At 47.0% G+C, this 15,909-nt stretch overlaps 3 protein-coding genes and 1 long non-coding RNA gene across 4 annotated transcripts in view; 2 read left to right on the plus strand and 2 right to left on the minus strand.

Moving 5' to 3' along the window:
- LOC111257214 overlaps positions 1-1,400 on the minus strand; it is a 2,104-nt gene extending 704 nt beyond the window's left edge. The window contains exons 1-2 of the mRNA XM_022826351.1: positions 666-1,400; positions 214-561 (exon numbers count right to left, since the gene is read on the minus strand). Coding sequence (XP_022682086.1) covers positions 214-561; positions 666-1,388 — 1,071 coding nt within the window. The 5' untranslated portion in view covers positions 1,389-1,400. The remainder of the gene's footprint in view (positions 1-213; positions 562-665) is intronic.
- Positions 900-4,883, plus strand: LOC101760986. Its single transcript, XR_215310.3, has 3 exons — positions 900-1,827; positions 2,439-2,544; positions 2,635-4,883. It is a non-coding gene; the product is annotated as an uncharacterized LOC101760986 (long non-coding RNA).
- A 4,357-nt stretch (positions 4,884-9,240) lies between these two features.
- Positions 9,241-13,347, plus strand: LOC101761253 (calreticulin-3). Its single transcript, XM_004970829.4, has 14 exons — positions 9,241-9,407; positions 9,942-10,049; positions 10,196-10,388; positions 10,692-10,950; positions 11,044-11,100; positions 11,176-11,223; positions 11,363-11,449; positions 11,526-11,583; positions 11,752-11,819; positions 11,941-12,036; positions 12,116-12,172; positions 12,320-12,367; positions 12,739-12,765; positions 12,881-13,347. Exons 1-14 carry the CDS (start codon positions 9,299-9,301, stop codon positions 12,890-12,892), a joined length of 1,227 nt encoding a protein of 408 aa, XP_004970886.2. The 5' UTR covers positions 9,241-9,298; the 3' UTR covers positions 12,893-13,347.
- A 545-nt stretch (positions 13,348-13,892) lies between these two features.
- On the minus strand, positions 13,893-15,275 carry LOC101761645 (RHOMBOID-like protein 13). Its single transcript, XM_004970830.3, has one exon. The coding sequence runs from the start codon at positions 14,914-14,916 to the stop codon at positions 14,095-14,097; it is 822 nt and encodes a 273-aa protein (XP_004970887.1). The 5' UTR covers positions 14,917-15,275; the 3' UTR covers positions 13,893-14,094.
- Between the last annotated feature and the right edge of the window lie 634 nt (positions 15,276-15,909).

Below are 15,909 nucleotides of genomic sequence, written 5' to 3' on the forward strand. Positions count from 1 at the left end.
TCCTCGGCATATTGACACACGTAATAATTAGAGTCATATGTTCTTCATGGCTCCCCTTCTGGAGTACAATCTACAATCACACATAAATATTTGGCATCCTTAATGATCATTATCATAGTTTGTTACTCCTAATTAGTATCTAAATATTCGATGTGACGGATGCTAAGTAACCGGAACCAAACAGGCCCTAAGAGGACTGAAGGAGCTGCTTACCATCGCCCAGGGAGCGCCGAGGCCTAAGACGGCTGCACCAATGAGGATCACAAGCCCCCACGGCGCAGAAGGGAAGAAAGCCCGGTAGCCGTAAAAGCTGAACATCAGCGCAGCGCCTAGTACGCCCAGGCGGCCCAACGCCCGGGCGGCCCGTTTCTCCCAGTCCAATCGCCCGTACTGGTTGAGTACCATACCGCAGCTCGTGACGATCCATACGGCGATGCCTGCGCCAGCAACGAACGCCCAGGCACCCGGGAACAGTTGGAGGCCGGCCGCCGACGTGAGTAATGGCACAGGTGCGGCGAGGGCCAACCCGTAGAGAATCTGACGTTTCTCAATCAGCTTGGCCTGAACAGTTCATAGCAGAGTACGAGTAAGCGGGTTATCATTTTCTTCCGACACGATCAGAGTATTCAGAGGACACATTGCCAAAATGCATCAACAGCACGTACCTCGTCGTCAGGGACCTGAATTGGAAGCAGTGGTTCTTGCGGAGTGATGGCAAGTCGGAGCCGTTTGGTCCATGAGCACTTGGCATCGGAGGCCGTGTCCGCAAGCGACCTGGCACTGAGTGGCCGGCCTCGCGGTGGCGCCACGTCGCCATCGCTTGCCTTCTTTGTAATCTTGTTCTCGTGCGAAGGGGTGTTTTCAGAAGAGCAGGCCTGAATTGCCTTCTTGAGATCGAGATTAGCAGAGCGGCAGAGATAGTGCCGACCGGGAAGAACTTTGGCGGAACCGTGAAGGACCTCGCTCATTTTGTAGCTGATTGTCGTTGGCTTCGAAACGGCGAAGAGCTCATTGAAGATAGCCAGCGCATCTGCCAATCTAGTTGCAGCCTCCCGATCGTCCTGTGACTTGGCGTACGCTGCTGCCGTACGGGCGACCGCCTTGGCGGGGTCGATGAAGATGCTGCCGCTGCCGCGTAGCTCGTCAACGAGAGCACGGGCATCAGCGGCCAACTCCTCGGCGACAGACGCGTCCTCACGTGTCGGCAAAACTGGTCCGTTCTTGCTGTCAGAAACCCCCTTCTTTCTCTCTCCACCGGAAAGGCTCGCCGTGGCGGCCAAATCCTTGCCGCGCGACAGGTCTTGCAGGTTCTTTGATTTTCTGAATTTGCTTTCTTGGTCGCCGCCCCCCTCCGAGTTGGAGTCCTTGAGGAGAGGCGTCTCCGACATTGTTTCTTCGGTTCGAAAGAACCGGTGGTCTCGGTAGAGATTGGAATGATTAGTGTGACGAGGAGGGAGAGGGGAAGGGGAGGGGAGAGCCAGCAGAAGGGTGGGTATTTATTTCCGAGAGGAGGTAGGGGAGGGGAAGCATGGAGGAGGAGGCCGCCGGCCAGGATTCGGCTGGGGACCGCCGCGGGAGTTGCCGTTGGGGATTCAGTTATCAAAATAACCGTCGAGGGGGAGAGAAGTGGTGGGAGAAGCGGAAGACGGGAAGAGCGGGGTGCGGGGCTGAGCAGCTGGTGTGTTGGGCCAAGGCCCAGCGTCCATCGGATTCCGAGGCTTCTTTGCGGAAGAGGGGTGGGGCGGGTAGCGATTGGATTTGGAGGAGGCGGCGGCGTGCGGAAGGCGAGGATGCGGCGGCGGGGGTCAACGGAAGGCCTAATCAAAGGTGAGAAATCAATCCCCCCCCCCCCCCCCCCCACACGCACACACCCTCTAAATCGCTTAGTTTCTACTGGATCTGGATGGTGGAGTACGGATGTGCTGGATCTGATTGGTGTTCTGAAACCCCAATGTTTCTCACCGGATGTTCTGATGGTTGAACAAGGAACAAAGGAGGGAAGCTTTTATGGCAGTGAGCATAGCAGCAGGTGCACAATCTAGGAAGGTGATTGGCATTGGAGGTTAGGTATCCAACATTGGAGAATAGTGTGAAAATTCCATTGCTTGCCCAATCAGACAGGCTGTGCCAAACAACGATGATCGTCTGTATGATCTTTGGCAATCTCTCCTTCCACTTGATACGGATTAGGTGGCACGAAGATTAGCTGAATCGCTATGAAGGAACTTGTTACTGGGGCAGAAGTGAAATTTGATGGTTTGATTTGGATGGAGTGAAGGTTTCCCTAGTCAAATCAGTAGTGTCTTAAGCATTCTGTGGTTTGAGGAGTACTGTTTTGGCTCAAGATGTGTATGTAATGAGCCTACATTATCAGACTTTCTATTATTTTGAAGTGATTTGCTGTGCTTTAAAAGTCATGTCTCTCTCTAAATATTCAGATGGTCGGGAGACCCGGTTACTAAAATCTTATTGGAAAAGGAGCAATGGATGATGGAATGTTCAAACACACATCAGGGAGATATTGTAGAGATCCTGATGACAAAGGTTTACTTTCCTCACACTTATGTTACAGTTCATGTAAACACTATGCATGAGTCTAACACTGAATGCTAGCCATTTTCCTGGTGTCTGCAGAATTCAGTAACCATAATCATGCGCTGGTGCTCCAGCAGACTGTAAAATTTTATCAGGACATTATGTTGGATGGGATGCTAGCTTGTGCGCCACGGCATCAAGAAGGAAGTTTGGTAGGGGCTCCCCATTGTGCCTTCTTCCTGGCAGTGTTGGCATATTGACCAGTGGGAAGAATGTCAGAGATCAATTGTCGCAGCAGCTGTAACCTGAACTGTTCTCTTATTCTGTAAATGAAATAGTACTTTGCAAATTCTGATGAGTCTGAACACTCTACAAGATCATTTTAGCCTAGCATTGTCAGTGCAAGCTCATTAACAAACAACAGCTCATAGAGCGTCACCAAGGTTTGGAGGCATAGAAACTAGCAGACACATGAACAGACTCCTGCACAAATATTTGGGGACATCAAACGCTTTCATCAGTCAGAGTTTACAAAGTACTGATTTGTCATACACAGACGCAATCCTGCTTCTGGATGGCTTTGGAACTCTCTTGTTGGCTGAAACACAGGGTGTTCTTCTGGCTGCTACTGAATGATCGGCTCAACACTCTACTTCAGAGAAAAGAAATGGATTTGCCATCTTATACATGTGAATATGTGATCCCTGCCTCTGGCAAACAGAAGAGACAATTGGCATTGTCACACCTACAGCCTGCAGGCCTCAACTTTGGAAAAACACCAGACAGTGGATTGGCAGATGTACAAAGAAGAAGCCAGGAGAGAACATATCACCATCTTATGAGGCGTTTCATCCTCATGCTCACAGCATTCATATTACCCCATTAATGTTTGAGAATACTGCCCACATGGTACTCGAGGATATGCCTATTGTGGACGATGCGGCAGTTTGTGCTAAGAATGTTGCATTCAGTGCTCTGACAGTGGTGAGGGATGCTGTGCATGGGTTGTTCGATTGATTGTCCAGCCAAGCGGTGATTTGGGATGAAGAATTGTTGCATAGCCTTGACCCACATGACGGTTTTCTGCAGCAATTAGCTCAAGGTGGAGAGAATGTATGCGATGGTGAGAGGAAGTCAGCTGCTGATCTGTTTGTCAATGACACTCATGGTAGCGGTGCTCCCTTCTCATGAATCTTGGCATTGATTCCAATGAAGTGCCTCCTAAGATGGTGATATGGGATCAGGAATATGTGCAAACTATCAAGATTGGTTCAGAAATTATCAGAAGTGAAATTTACTCTATATTCTCCTGTCCTGAAGCAGGGTTGTTCAGAAATTATCAGGCTGAGAAGTTGTTCAATACCGCAGGGTTGCTGTTGTTTGTGTTGGTTGTGAATTCAAGTAAAATGAAAATGTGCTCACTTTGTTTGGCATATAGTTTCAGTACATTCTCAAGGTCAGTTTAATCAATGCAGAAATCCACCTGGGTGCTTTGTACTTGTGCAAGAGATGGAATTCACAAGCATTCAGTGCTATATACAAGCAATCAGGAAATAAATGTTTCTTTGGTGGAGAAGGACCGTGGCCTGGTTTCTCCACTTCTTGATATCAAGGAAGTTCTTCAATTGCCATTTAAAGTCAGAAAGCTCCTCATGCAAGCAACAATTTGCTCAGTACTATATTTTCAGAAAGAAATGTCAATAGGCTGCCTATACAAGCTCCCACATCAACAAGCTTAGTCCAACAGAACATATCCAAGTTACAGCTTCAGTCAGTGGTCGCGGAACATGGTCAGGCAAACACGGAGCTGCCACGGGTGTCAAAGCTCGCCATGGACTAAGTGCTGAATTGCCATTTGTCAGAGAGATACGCCCAGGAATTTGCAGACCATTTGGGGGCGACCGATTGAATGGCCTCCGCTATGGCAAGCATTTCCAAAATTAACATTGGTTGGGAGGCTCTTTTATTATAACAAGAACTCCAGAATTGCCATTGATGATTGGTAGGTTACTGGCTTTAAGTTATTATTAGTTTTCAGGGTGGAGGCCACAGGGAAGGCGCTGCTGGAGGCGGACTGGAGGTCCGGCCAGTCGGCCACTCTCCTGCTGTAAGTCGTATATGCAGTGGCTGCAGCACTTTCAGCTTTGTGGAAGAACCGGTTCTTTGGTGATCCCTTTCCCTTGTAACCGCGTTTGAGCTGTATCTTCTTGTTAATGTATATTTCAGCGTGTCGTGTTTTGTGGATAAAAGAGTCGAGCAAATACAAGTCCATGACTAGGCGCAGGCATGTGCTGGGTTCTGTATCTTCTTGTTAATGTACCGTATTTCAGCTTGTTCTTTTCTACTGTATTTCAGCGTGTTCTTTTCTACCGTATCCGTATGTCAGCGTGCCCTGTTGTGGAGGATAGTGATGAGCAAGGACAAGTCCTTTTTTTATGGCGTGTTCAGCACCACAGCGTGTCGTTATGGAACCTTGAGTATGAAAAGGCGGCTAGCCCCATGTAACATGGATCTTTTTTTTTTATAGAACCAATGAATCAAGAACCACGTAGCTCTGAGATCACCTATGGCGTAGGATTTCTTGCCCTCTTTGGGGCCTAAACCCGGTGAAATCTTTGACGTGCTTTCGATCTAGTTTAACAAGCTTTCACCCTCTTTTTTTGATAAAGAAGCTTTCACCCTTTGATTCCTCTACCGAACACTAAACCTGCCAGGTAGAACTCGCCGACACCCACCATTGTCATTCACCAATCCCACATAAAACATACAAGGGCTTTATAAACTATTGGCATTTTACAAGCAGCGATCTAGGCCCGATTCTTATAATTATGTTTTTAACAATCCACAAGCTAAAGACCAATTTTGATAATCTCTATCTGATGTAGACGAGAGGCCTAAAAAAATGAAATATTCCCTCCGCTCTAAATTATTATTCGTTTTAGTTTTTTAGGTGCATACACCTAGATATATACTAGGTCTAGATCCATAGCAAAAGTTATACATTTAGAAAAATCAAAACAAATAGTAATTTGAGACCAATGAGGTATTACACCACTAAAATTCTTATTGAAAAAAAGGCTAGAGCTAGCTGCGTGCAGTGGATAAGAATTACACCATAGATTCTTGTGGAATCTCAGTGCCTTGAGGTATTACACCACTAAAATTCTTATTGAAAAAAAGGCTAGAGCTAGCTGCGTGCAGTGGATAAGAATTACACCATAGATTCTTGTGGAATCTCAGTGCCTTGAGGAATCCTCCTATATACAAGCCCGTCTGCGGTGATCTCAAATACAAACCACATCATAAATATCATTACTACAACGGCTGCTATCTTTATGCTAATGTGCTCTTCCGCAGTAACATTGCCAATAACCACCACGCTGGCGCAAAGAGAGGCACAACCCTAAAATTGAGAAGAGATGTCCAAGTCAGCGCAAAAATTATTGCAACATGTAAACAAGCTAGGCATCCATAGTGGAATGAACCGCTAACCTCCTCCTGACGGTCACAAACAAGCTGTACACCTATACGTGTAGTATGCATACAACTATAGACGAGGTATGTAGTGGATTGTAACATGTAGACCAGACATGTTTCTATAACTTTATACATGATAAGTGACTCAAGCATACACAATGACAATGTTGGTTTTTATTTTATTTTTTTGTTTGAAATACATGGTAATCAATACGTATGAGGAGGGATCAATATGACAATTTATGTAGAAGCTGGGAGAAGCAACAATGGCAGCCATAAGAATCACTGGTAGTTCCTTACCCGGATGAACCACCGGTAGGCTGGCTTAACGGTTAACATGGTAGGTACTAGCTCTTGATAGCCGCCCTCGTAGCGGTCGCTAGATGAGCTCCGCCTGGTGGTCGTCGCGTTGAGGAGTTCTAGCACAATCATCGACATGGCGCACTGCTTGCACGCGGGATTCGTGTGGAAAACCTCACGGTCACGGCGGCGGGTGAGTGGCGGCGGAGCCGCTGGTGCTCACCGGCCGGCGCGATATGGACGACGACGGATGGATGAACTCGATCGATCAGGGTCTAACACGGCGTGGGGCCCGGCCCTTTGGCCTTGGCCTTTATTTCTATGCTCGCGGGGACACGGTTCGGCTTGCACCCGATCGATCTCGCGTGCACGAGTGCGACAAGGAAACAAGCTAGGATGCGAGTTCGATCGAATTCCGGCTCAGTTTGCTGTCTTGCCGAACTCTGCTGTGTCTTGCCGTACGAGATTGCGGAGGTACGGCCGCCACTACGCCAGAAACGAGATTGCCGTACGAGCGCGCGCGCGTGCTGTGTGCCTTCGGCTTCCACGAGACAACGAGGCGCTGCAAAGTTAACCCCCGGAGGCTTGGCCTCACGGTTTGGCCAGCCAGCCAGCGAGGCGCACGTACGAGTCGTAATCTGGCAAGTCGCTTACCCGGAGGGCCCACCGGAAGGCCGGCTTAATGGTTGTCATCGTAGGTGCTAGTACTTGGTGGTCGTCTCCATAGTCGTCGCTGGCTGGATGAGTTCCCGGCGCGCATGCCATTGAAGAGGTCAAGCACGCGGCAGTCGTGTGGAACAGTGGAAGCTTCTAGACGGCGGTGGGTGGCGGCTGTCGGCGGAACCGTACCGCTGGTGTGGTGCTCTGCTCACCGTCGCGATACCAGGCGAGGGATGGACGAACTCGATCGAGCGCTTGGGACCGGCGGTTACGGTCGCGGCGTGGGCCCCTTGTTTTATATAGGTCGGCTTTTGGTTGAATACTACATGGGCTTGGGCCACGCATCGCTCTTGGGCCTTGGCTGGCTTCAACTCCCGGCCCGGTTTCTTTTTTGGCTCCAAATCGACAACAGCTCTCTTGCCGGCCGTTTGAACTCTACAGCGCGAGCGAGATTGCACGAGACCTGCAAATAGCTGCCTGGACTCACGGTTTGGGCAGGCAGGCAGGCAGGCAGGCGGGACAGGTCGCGATCCAGCGACTGACGAAAAAGCGCTCAGCGCGAAGCCCAGACCACGCGCGAGGCAGCGAACACGCCACCCGGCAGACGCGGCGGCCTACCATTGGCTACGCAGGTGAATTACAAAGCCGCGATTGGCTGATGTGGAATTAAGTACGTGGCCTTTCCTCCCAGCATGGATAGGAAATCGGAACTGATGGTCACGCTGCCCCGTCCTTCTATTTAGGCCTGTTTTCCACAGGACCCTCCTTTTTAATCTCTTTTTTAATCTTTTTAGTCCCTAAGGTGTCAAACGTAGGGACTAAAAGATAACTAAATGCTTCAGTCCTCTAATCCCTTGCGGGTAACTAATCCCTTGCGGGTAACTGGAGCTATTTGGACATCAGGGGCTAAACTTTAGCCCTATCACATCGGATGTTCGGAGGCTAATTAGAAGGATTAAATATGAGCTAATTATAAAACTAATTGCAGAACCCCTGTGCTAATTCGCGAGACGAATCTATTAAGCCTAATTAATTCATCATTAGCAAATGGTTACTGTAGCACCATATTGTCAAATCATGGACCAATTAGGCTTAATAGATTCGTATCGTGAATTAGCCTCCATCTGTGTAATTAGTTTTGTAATTAGACTATTTTTAATACTTATAATTAGTATCCAAACATCCAATGTGACAGGGGCTATTTAGACTATTTAGCCCCTGTGAGGCAAACAGGCCAAGTGGACTCAAGGTCCAAGAGGACACCCTTGCCCCTCGTTATTGCCTAGTTTTCCACCCGTCCCGAACCATCCTAAACCCACCGCCACCGCCCTCTTTCCTCCCCACGCTGCTGCCACCGCCCCCGTTCCTCCCCACCACTGCCGTCGCTCCTCCACATGGCGACGTTCGCTATGTACATCTACCTCCCCGACGACCATGACAACCTATTGGGCCTCGTGCGCGTGCTCAGCACCAGCTTGGCGGTGGCACTCCAGCACGAGTCTGCCGTGCGGGAGGAGGGGGGTCCATGATGGGGAGCTCAGGATCCAAAGTTTGAGATGTTGCTCAGGGTGGAGGCGGCGACGCTCCTGTAGGAACTCAGACTCGACCTGTTGTTCATTGTCTTCGACAAGTCCTTCACCGAGATGTTGTGCCCGCCAACGCCGCCCATGGTTATGATCTCCGTGCTCCACCAGTGCTTCCTCAACGTCGACGAGGAAGGAACTGTGGCCGCTGCAGCCGCGGAACTGACCACCCCTTCCTCTTCTTCCTCGCAGAGGATGTCAATGGCGTGGTGGTATTTGCTGACCAAGTTACCAACCCTTTGCTCCATTAGCTTCTCTGCTTCCCCAGCTACCGCGACTACTTCAGGCAGAGTGTGATGCAGATTTTGTGCATTGATTAGGGATAGGGATGAAGTTTAGTAGGACCAGAGACCAAACAGCCGTAGACGCGCTTGGCGGGCAATCCCCCTCCGCGGGCCCCACCCAGGTAGGGACGTCCGAGGCCGCGACGTTGACTTTGACGAGTCGCGGCCGGCCCACCTGCCGGTCACCGTCCGATCGGAGTGACGACTGGATAGGCTGGCAGGCTGCTACCACTGCTCCGCTCCACTTCCGAAGTACCTACGGTTCCCCACTAAATCACCAAAGTGCCACCCAGTAATTCGCTGGACTAGGCGCAGGGTGCCATTACCGTGAATAAGACCAACATCCAGGGGTACTTCGACCCCCGCGTGCACTACAAATATTCCCCTCCGGTCCAACAAGCTCAGCCCGCTTGCAGCAGCAGCAGCAGCGAAGCTCCCCTCCCCGCTTCGTCTCCGGCGATGGGTCGTCCTCGCCACGGCGGCGGCGGCCTGAGCGGCCGCCTCCTCGTCCTTTCGTCGCTGCTGCTCCTAGCGTCCGGCGAGGTCTTCTTCGAGGAGCGATTCGAAGGTATTGCGTACACACGCCTCCTCGCTGTCTGCTCCGCTCCTCAAACAGCTTCCCGATTGGTAGTCCTAGCTTGCCCCGTGCTGTCTACGGATAGATGCTTCTATTTCTGTCTTTTGGTTCGAGTTGCCGAATTGGTAGTGGCAGCCTACTGAATTGGGATGACTGCTGAAATGCTCTGAGTGCAGACGGACGATTGATGGGCGTGCGCTACTTTTCGTTGTCACCCCCTTTGCTTTGCGAGTATTATCGTAGTGCCCCTATGGTTGCGAGTATATGCTTCCGTTTTTGCTAAGGGCTAAGGCCGTCAAGGTTTTGTGTTTTGACCGTTTGGAGGTGAGCTCAACTGATGTGCTCAAGTTTTCCAATTGAAATTATTAGCTCATGCTGAGCTTGAGTCTGTTCCATGGAGTGAACAAAACGGATGATATGATGCACTTGATGCAATCTAATGGGATCCTTGCTATTCTAATTCAGGGCGTTTTACTGTGTTAGTAACTTAGTACTAAATTGTTCTGTTCCGGTTCGAATGTTCAGATGGCTGGGAGTCGCGGTGGGTGGAATCTGATTGGAAAAGGAGTGAAGGGAAGGCTGGAAGGTTCAAGCACACGGCGGGAAGATACTCTGGAGATCCTGATGACAAAGGTTTACTTTTCGAACCTGCCACGCTTCTGTTTCAATTGGCTCTATATGTTGAGCATTTTATCATAAAACATGCAATGCTTGCTCAGCGGCTTAGTTCCAGCAAGTCTATTGATCCATGCGCTTTATTTTTGTGGATACCGCACCAGGAATACAAACAACAATGGATGCTAGGCATTTTGCTATTTCAGCCAAGTTCCCAAAATTCAGTAACAAGAACCGGACACTGGTGGTTCAGTACTCCATTAAGTTTGAGCAGGATATCGAGTGTGGTGGTGGATATATTAAGCTTATGTCTGGTTATGTCAACCAGAAAAAATTTAGTGGGGATACTCCATACAGGTAAACTTCTTACCGGCATTTGCTCCTTTAAATTCCCACTCTTTCAAAGATGCACTGTTTCCTTGCTGTACATGTCATTAGCATGTTCTAATTGTTGGTGTGGATGAATGTCACTCTACCTCACATAATCTGGCTGTGTTCTAGAAGTTGATATAGGCTTCACAGTTTGCAAATGAATAATCCTGTCATTGTTTCTGAATGTAGTATCTGAATATGGATTGCAGCCTCTATTGTTATTCAATTATTCTTGTTGTCAGCTGCTGAAGTGGTGCCTGCTAACTTCCATAACTTTCTCTTGTGCAGCTTGATGTTTGGACCAGATATATGTGGTACTCAAACAAAGAAGCTCCATCTTATACTTTCTTACCAAGGGCAGAATTACCCCATCAAGAAAGATCTAGAATGTGAGACAGACAAGTTAACCCACGTGTATACTTTCATTCTTAGGCCTGACGCGTCTTATAGCCTACTGGTTGATAACCGTGAAAGAGAATCTGGGAGCATGTACACTGATTGGGACATCCTCCCTCCTCGTAAAATCAAGGATGTTCACGCCAAAAGGGTTGGTTATTAATTTTATAATTAGAGCTATAATTTGCCCAGAATTTACAGCATTATAAACTGATATTGCCCAACACATACATCTTCACTACAGCCTAAGGATTGGGATGACAGAGAGTATATTGAAGATCCTGATGAGGTTAAGCCAGAGGTTTGTGATTCCACAATTCTTTTCTGAATATGCATTGTTGCACATGTTGTGTAACGTTTCATTGGTGTTGGCCAGGGCTATGATTCTATCCCGAAACAGATTCCTGATCCAAAGGACAAAAAGGTACGCAAGTTCTAAGATTAGTCAAACTTAAAATGTGATCCATGGAGTCACATATGCAAGGAACACCCATGCAAAGGATTTATTATAAATAGACACAGCAGAATATGGCAAATATGTGACTTTTTTCCTTCTAAACCAGCCTGACACATGGGATGATGATGATGATGGCATATGGAAGCCCAGAATGATATCAAATCCAGCATACAAGGGACCATGGAAACGCAAGGTCTGTTATCTTGATTGGCAATCAGTCCTTGGCACATCGTTATAGAGTTCACATTTTCACATGCTCCTGCTTGCAGAGAATTAAGAATCCTAACTACAAGGGTAAATGGAAAACCCCATGGATTGATAATCCAGGTAACCAAATAAAGATATTGGTTCTATTAGTGTGCGCGGTTATGTATTTAATACTACCATTTACATTCAAGACATATCCAATATTCCATTCAGCACCTGATTTTGAATTATACCCCACTCTAAGCTTTAAAGATGAAGTTTGACGCTATCAGCTGTATTAATTTGCAGAGTTTGAGGATGATCCAGATCTTTATGTGCTGAAACCTTTGAACTATGTTGGAATTGAAGTTTGGCAGGTAACATATATAGTTTTTATTTTTTTAAATGTCTGTTTTGTTAAAATTTTAGCTTCCTGCTGCATTATGATTTCTGGAGCGATGTAAGCATGAAGTAGACTTATATCTCAAACATATGCAGGTAAAAGCTGGTTCAGTTTTCGACAACATTCTGATTTGCGATGACCCTGATTATGCAAGAAAAGTTGTTGAAGAAACTGTGGGTGCGAATAGGGAGGTAACTGCAGATAAAACTTTGCCAAATTGGTCCCTGCTATCTCCTGGGAACGCTATCTTAGTTTTCTGTATTTTTGTAGGCTGAAAAGGAAGCTTTTGAAGAAGCTGAAAAGGAGAGGAAAGCTAGAGAAGATAGGGTTAGTATGAAGCGCTGTGATTAATGAATGATCTATCTTCAGTTGGACTTAGTTACTTCTATGTCGATCAGCATTTAATGTCCTCGAATCAAAAGGATAATTAAAATCTGTTAAAGAGGCTAAATTATCTGCTAAACTGTTGCACAGGAAGCTCAAAAAGGAAAGGATGAAGGAAACCGGCGCCGAAGGAGGAGAGTATGTTTTCTTCATCCTGTCACATAGCTCATGTAGCTTTTTTGTCTTTTACATGAAGATCCGAACTATAAAAAGGGTTCAACTCTGGTTTCTTTTTCGAATTATCACCATACCATCAATGCTTCATGGGGGCACATTACAGAAACAAATCATAAATAGATTAACATAGAAATATGTTCTTTTGGAATGCTGTGTTTATGGGTTTTGCATTTGCACTGCTAGCTAGACTGCTAGAGGGTTGCATTTATTTGTGACTTGTGCTGTGCTTATGTGCTAGAGGCGCATGTCATTGCCTAAAATATGATGCAGTCGCACGTTCCAAATACATACATACATACATGGTGCACTAACTCTCTTCCTTACTTTTACAGCGTCCCAGGGAATGGGATGACTACCATGTAAGTCAAAATGCATCTTTTCTTTAACGGAAAAAATGCACTTGTAATACTTATTATGAACTTCCTAACTGGATTATGACAAGTAGCTTACATACTATGCTGGTTTCATGTTCAGGATGAGCTGTGAAGACCCCAACATGATACATTCTTCAAAGCATAATCTCAAGCCACAATGGACACGGCATGATAGTTTTCACCAATAATTGATTCGACAGGCCAAAACTACCTGAAGTGTTCCTTGCTATGCGCCAAAGAATATTAAATTCCAGGATTGAGATGAAATGGACAAGGCCGAAGATCATTCCTGTGTTTCTGCGCAACAGAAGGACATTCCAGCGAAAACTTGACTTTTGGCACTGAAATAGTGGGGTGAGACTCTGTTGTGCATGTAATTTACACGGCACTGGCAATTTGCTAGCTTTGTAATCTCAAAACATTGCCTTTGCCAATATGAATAATGTAAGTTGACCATACAAAATTACGATGATCCCAAATTTACTGCATTATCAAGTCCTTTGTCATCTCAAAACATTGTCTTTGCCAATATGAATAATGTAAGTACAGTAAGTTGACCATTCGAAATTATGATGATCCCAGATTTTACTGCCTACCAAGTCAGTCGCACAAAGTGCTGTTGCTGAGGAACACTTGACATTCACATAATTTTATGTTCAAAAAGTTACTGATACCCTTGGATTATCAGCACCGATGCATAAATGTGCAGGTAGGTTTCAGGCTTTCAGGTCAGATCATGGAAGAAAGGCCTGAAGCCCTGAGCCTACAAGCAGCTCTCAGAGTTTTCTCTTATGCAGTACATTCTTGTTACATCACCCCGCCGATGAGTAACTGGTTAAGCTTCCTATAGTAAGGCCTATTTATGTTTAGAACTAATTGATTGATGCTGCAGAACAGCATCAGATTTCCAAAATACAGTGAGACAGCAGTGTAAAGGAAACATGCAATTGCACGATGTCCCGCAAAACAATGCTGTCCTGTAAAGAAAATTTCTCCAATGGTTCCGCGGAACAGATGGAATGAATACTTATATCAGTGCTTCATGCAAGCTACAGTGCCTATAAACAACACGATAAGAACAGCACTGAAGAAATTCAGTTGGAAAACCTCACTTCACATGGTAACTAGCACAAAAGAATTCCTTTCTTTTCAAAATGAAGATGCATCTGAAAGTCCAGATGAAGAATTCCTTTATACCAGCAATGGCCAAAGACACCCGTGACACCAGAATTTCGAAAATGAATACATAGCATGGTGCCAACGTGATAAAATTTTCATAACAAAAACAAGATTTGTCAAACATTTCTGCACATATCATACAATGTCTGCAACTCTTCTTCCGGGCAGCACATCCATCTGCAGAGTTCTACCATTTCTGGTGGAAACCACACCAACAGAAGGCAGTGAGGGGTCTGTCACTGGTTCGATCTCAATAAAACTCAACTCCATAGATCCTGTACGCTTCAAGCTCAACACAAATACAAGCACAATCCAGCCGAGCATGGTGATCGCCCAGTAGTTGTTCATCCCATGAATAAGACCCCAGGCAATTGAGTACCCGACAATGATCCCCGACAAGTGGCCAATGAAGCTAGCCTGCGGTACGATGATCGATGTGAATATCAGCGACTCGAATGGCGCAAAGCTGATAGGCAGTGACAGAACCCCGAAAATGTTCAGCTTGGAGGACGGCTGCTTGGCAGCCAGAATTGTCATCCATCCAAACACAACGCAGGAGTACCCAACAGCAGTGACCCTCCTGAAGTACTCCACCTTGAACCTCTGAATCATCATGTGGTAGAAGCCGAGGACGAGCAGCCCGGACAGCACGACGAGCACGAGCGTGTAATGCAGGTAGTACTCGACGCCGAGCCCGATCTGGCCCAGCTGCTCGACGACGCCGAGGCTCCACAGCGCGCTCATGTTGAACACCAGGTGCACCACGCTGATGTGCGAGAAGGCGGAGGTGATGACCCGCCAGTACTGCCCGCCGTCGACGGCGGCCTCGTAGCTCAGCCCGACGTCCCCGTACCCGATGCCCCGCTTCTGGATGAACCACCAGATCAGGGAGCAGATGCCGATGACGCTGCTGCTCGCCGGCTTCTCCAATATCTCGTAGATCAGCGGCTTCCCCATTTTTCTTGCAGCAGAAAGCTTCCTGAGATTTCGGCCCTAGGACCCTGGCTCGGGGATTGGGAGCAAATGATCCAGCGATTCGCGAGGCGCGTGGGGATTGGGGGGGCACTCACTGATCGCGAGGGGATAGGGGGCTCGATTTGGTGTGCACGAATTGGTGGCGGGAGGTGGGGTTGGATGATTTGAATTGTGAAATTTGATGGGTTCTGCGATGGATCAGTGGCTCTCGCCTTGGAATTTTGGAGGGGATTCGAGCAGCTTCTCGGCGATGCCCTAGACTGTTCGAGCTGGGAATCCCTTTGGGTTCTGTTGCTTTGCTTCGGGAGAGAGGGTGGGAGGAGGAGGATGTACGTTTTCCAATTAGTCCAGGACTAAGCTGCAAAACGATCATTCCCCTTGAGTTGTGACTTCAGCTTGTGAGATGTGGCTAATCTTGCATTTGCCGTAAGCACCCTAGATTTCCCTTGATTTCTTTTGTTGCAACTTGCCGCATCCACTTGTGTTTCCGCTATTGGGCCGGACCGGACCGTCTTTCTGGGCCCGTTGGATAATAAACAGATAACAGTACTCAATCGTGTTTTTTTTTTGTGTGTGTGTAAGTTCATGTTTGAGTGCTTCTTTCATGCTAAATTTGCCTTCTTTTGTAGCTTTAGGTTTGAGTTAGTGTTTGATTCGTCGAATTTTTTTTGAAAAACATCGAGGTGATTCAAATGAGATGGAGTCGTGGCATCCTTTTTTTTAAGAAAAAAATTTGAAAAACATCGAGGTGATTCAAATGAGATGGAGTCGTGGCATCCTTTTTTTTTCTTTTGAAAAATTGTTCAGTCGTACTTAGGGGGTGTTTGGATCACCAGGCTAAACATTAATCCCTGTTACATTGAAATTTAGATACTAATTAAGAGTATTAAATATAGACTATTTATAAAACCCATTGCACAGATGGAGGTTAAACGGTGAGACGAATCTATTAAATCTAATTAGTCCATGATTTAA

The sequence above is a fragment of the Setaria italica genome, chromosome V (genome assembly GCF_000263155.2).
Source record: "Setaria italica strain Yugu1 chromosome V, Setaria_italica_v2.0, whole genome shotgun sequence".
NCBI lineage: Eukaryota > Viridiplantae > Streptophyta > Magnoliopsida > Poales > Poaceae > Setaria > Setaria italica.

What these genes read in the sequence shown, in the direction of transcription:
- LOC101761645 (XM_004970830.3), bottom strand. Translation starts at nt 14,916, where the DNA reads ATGGGGAAGCCGCTGATCTACGAGATATTGGAGAAGCCGGCGAGCAGC.
- LOC101761253 (XM_004970829.4), top strand. Translation starts at nt 9,299, where the DNA reads ATGGGTCGTCCTCGCCACGGCGGCGGCGGCCTGAGCGGCCGCCTCCTC. An exon ending in TGGAGATCCTGATGACAAAG is followed by an intron (nt 10,050 to 10,195) that starts GTTTACTTTTCG and finishes ATACCGCACCAG; the next exon opens with GAATACAAACAACAATGGAT. An exon ending in CTGATGAGGTTAAGCCAGAG is followed by an intron (nt 11,101 to 11,175) that starts GTTTGTGATTCC and finishes GGTGTTGGCCAG; the next exon opens with GGCTATGATTCTATCCCGAA.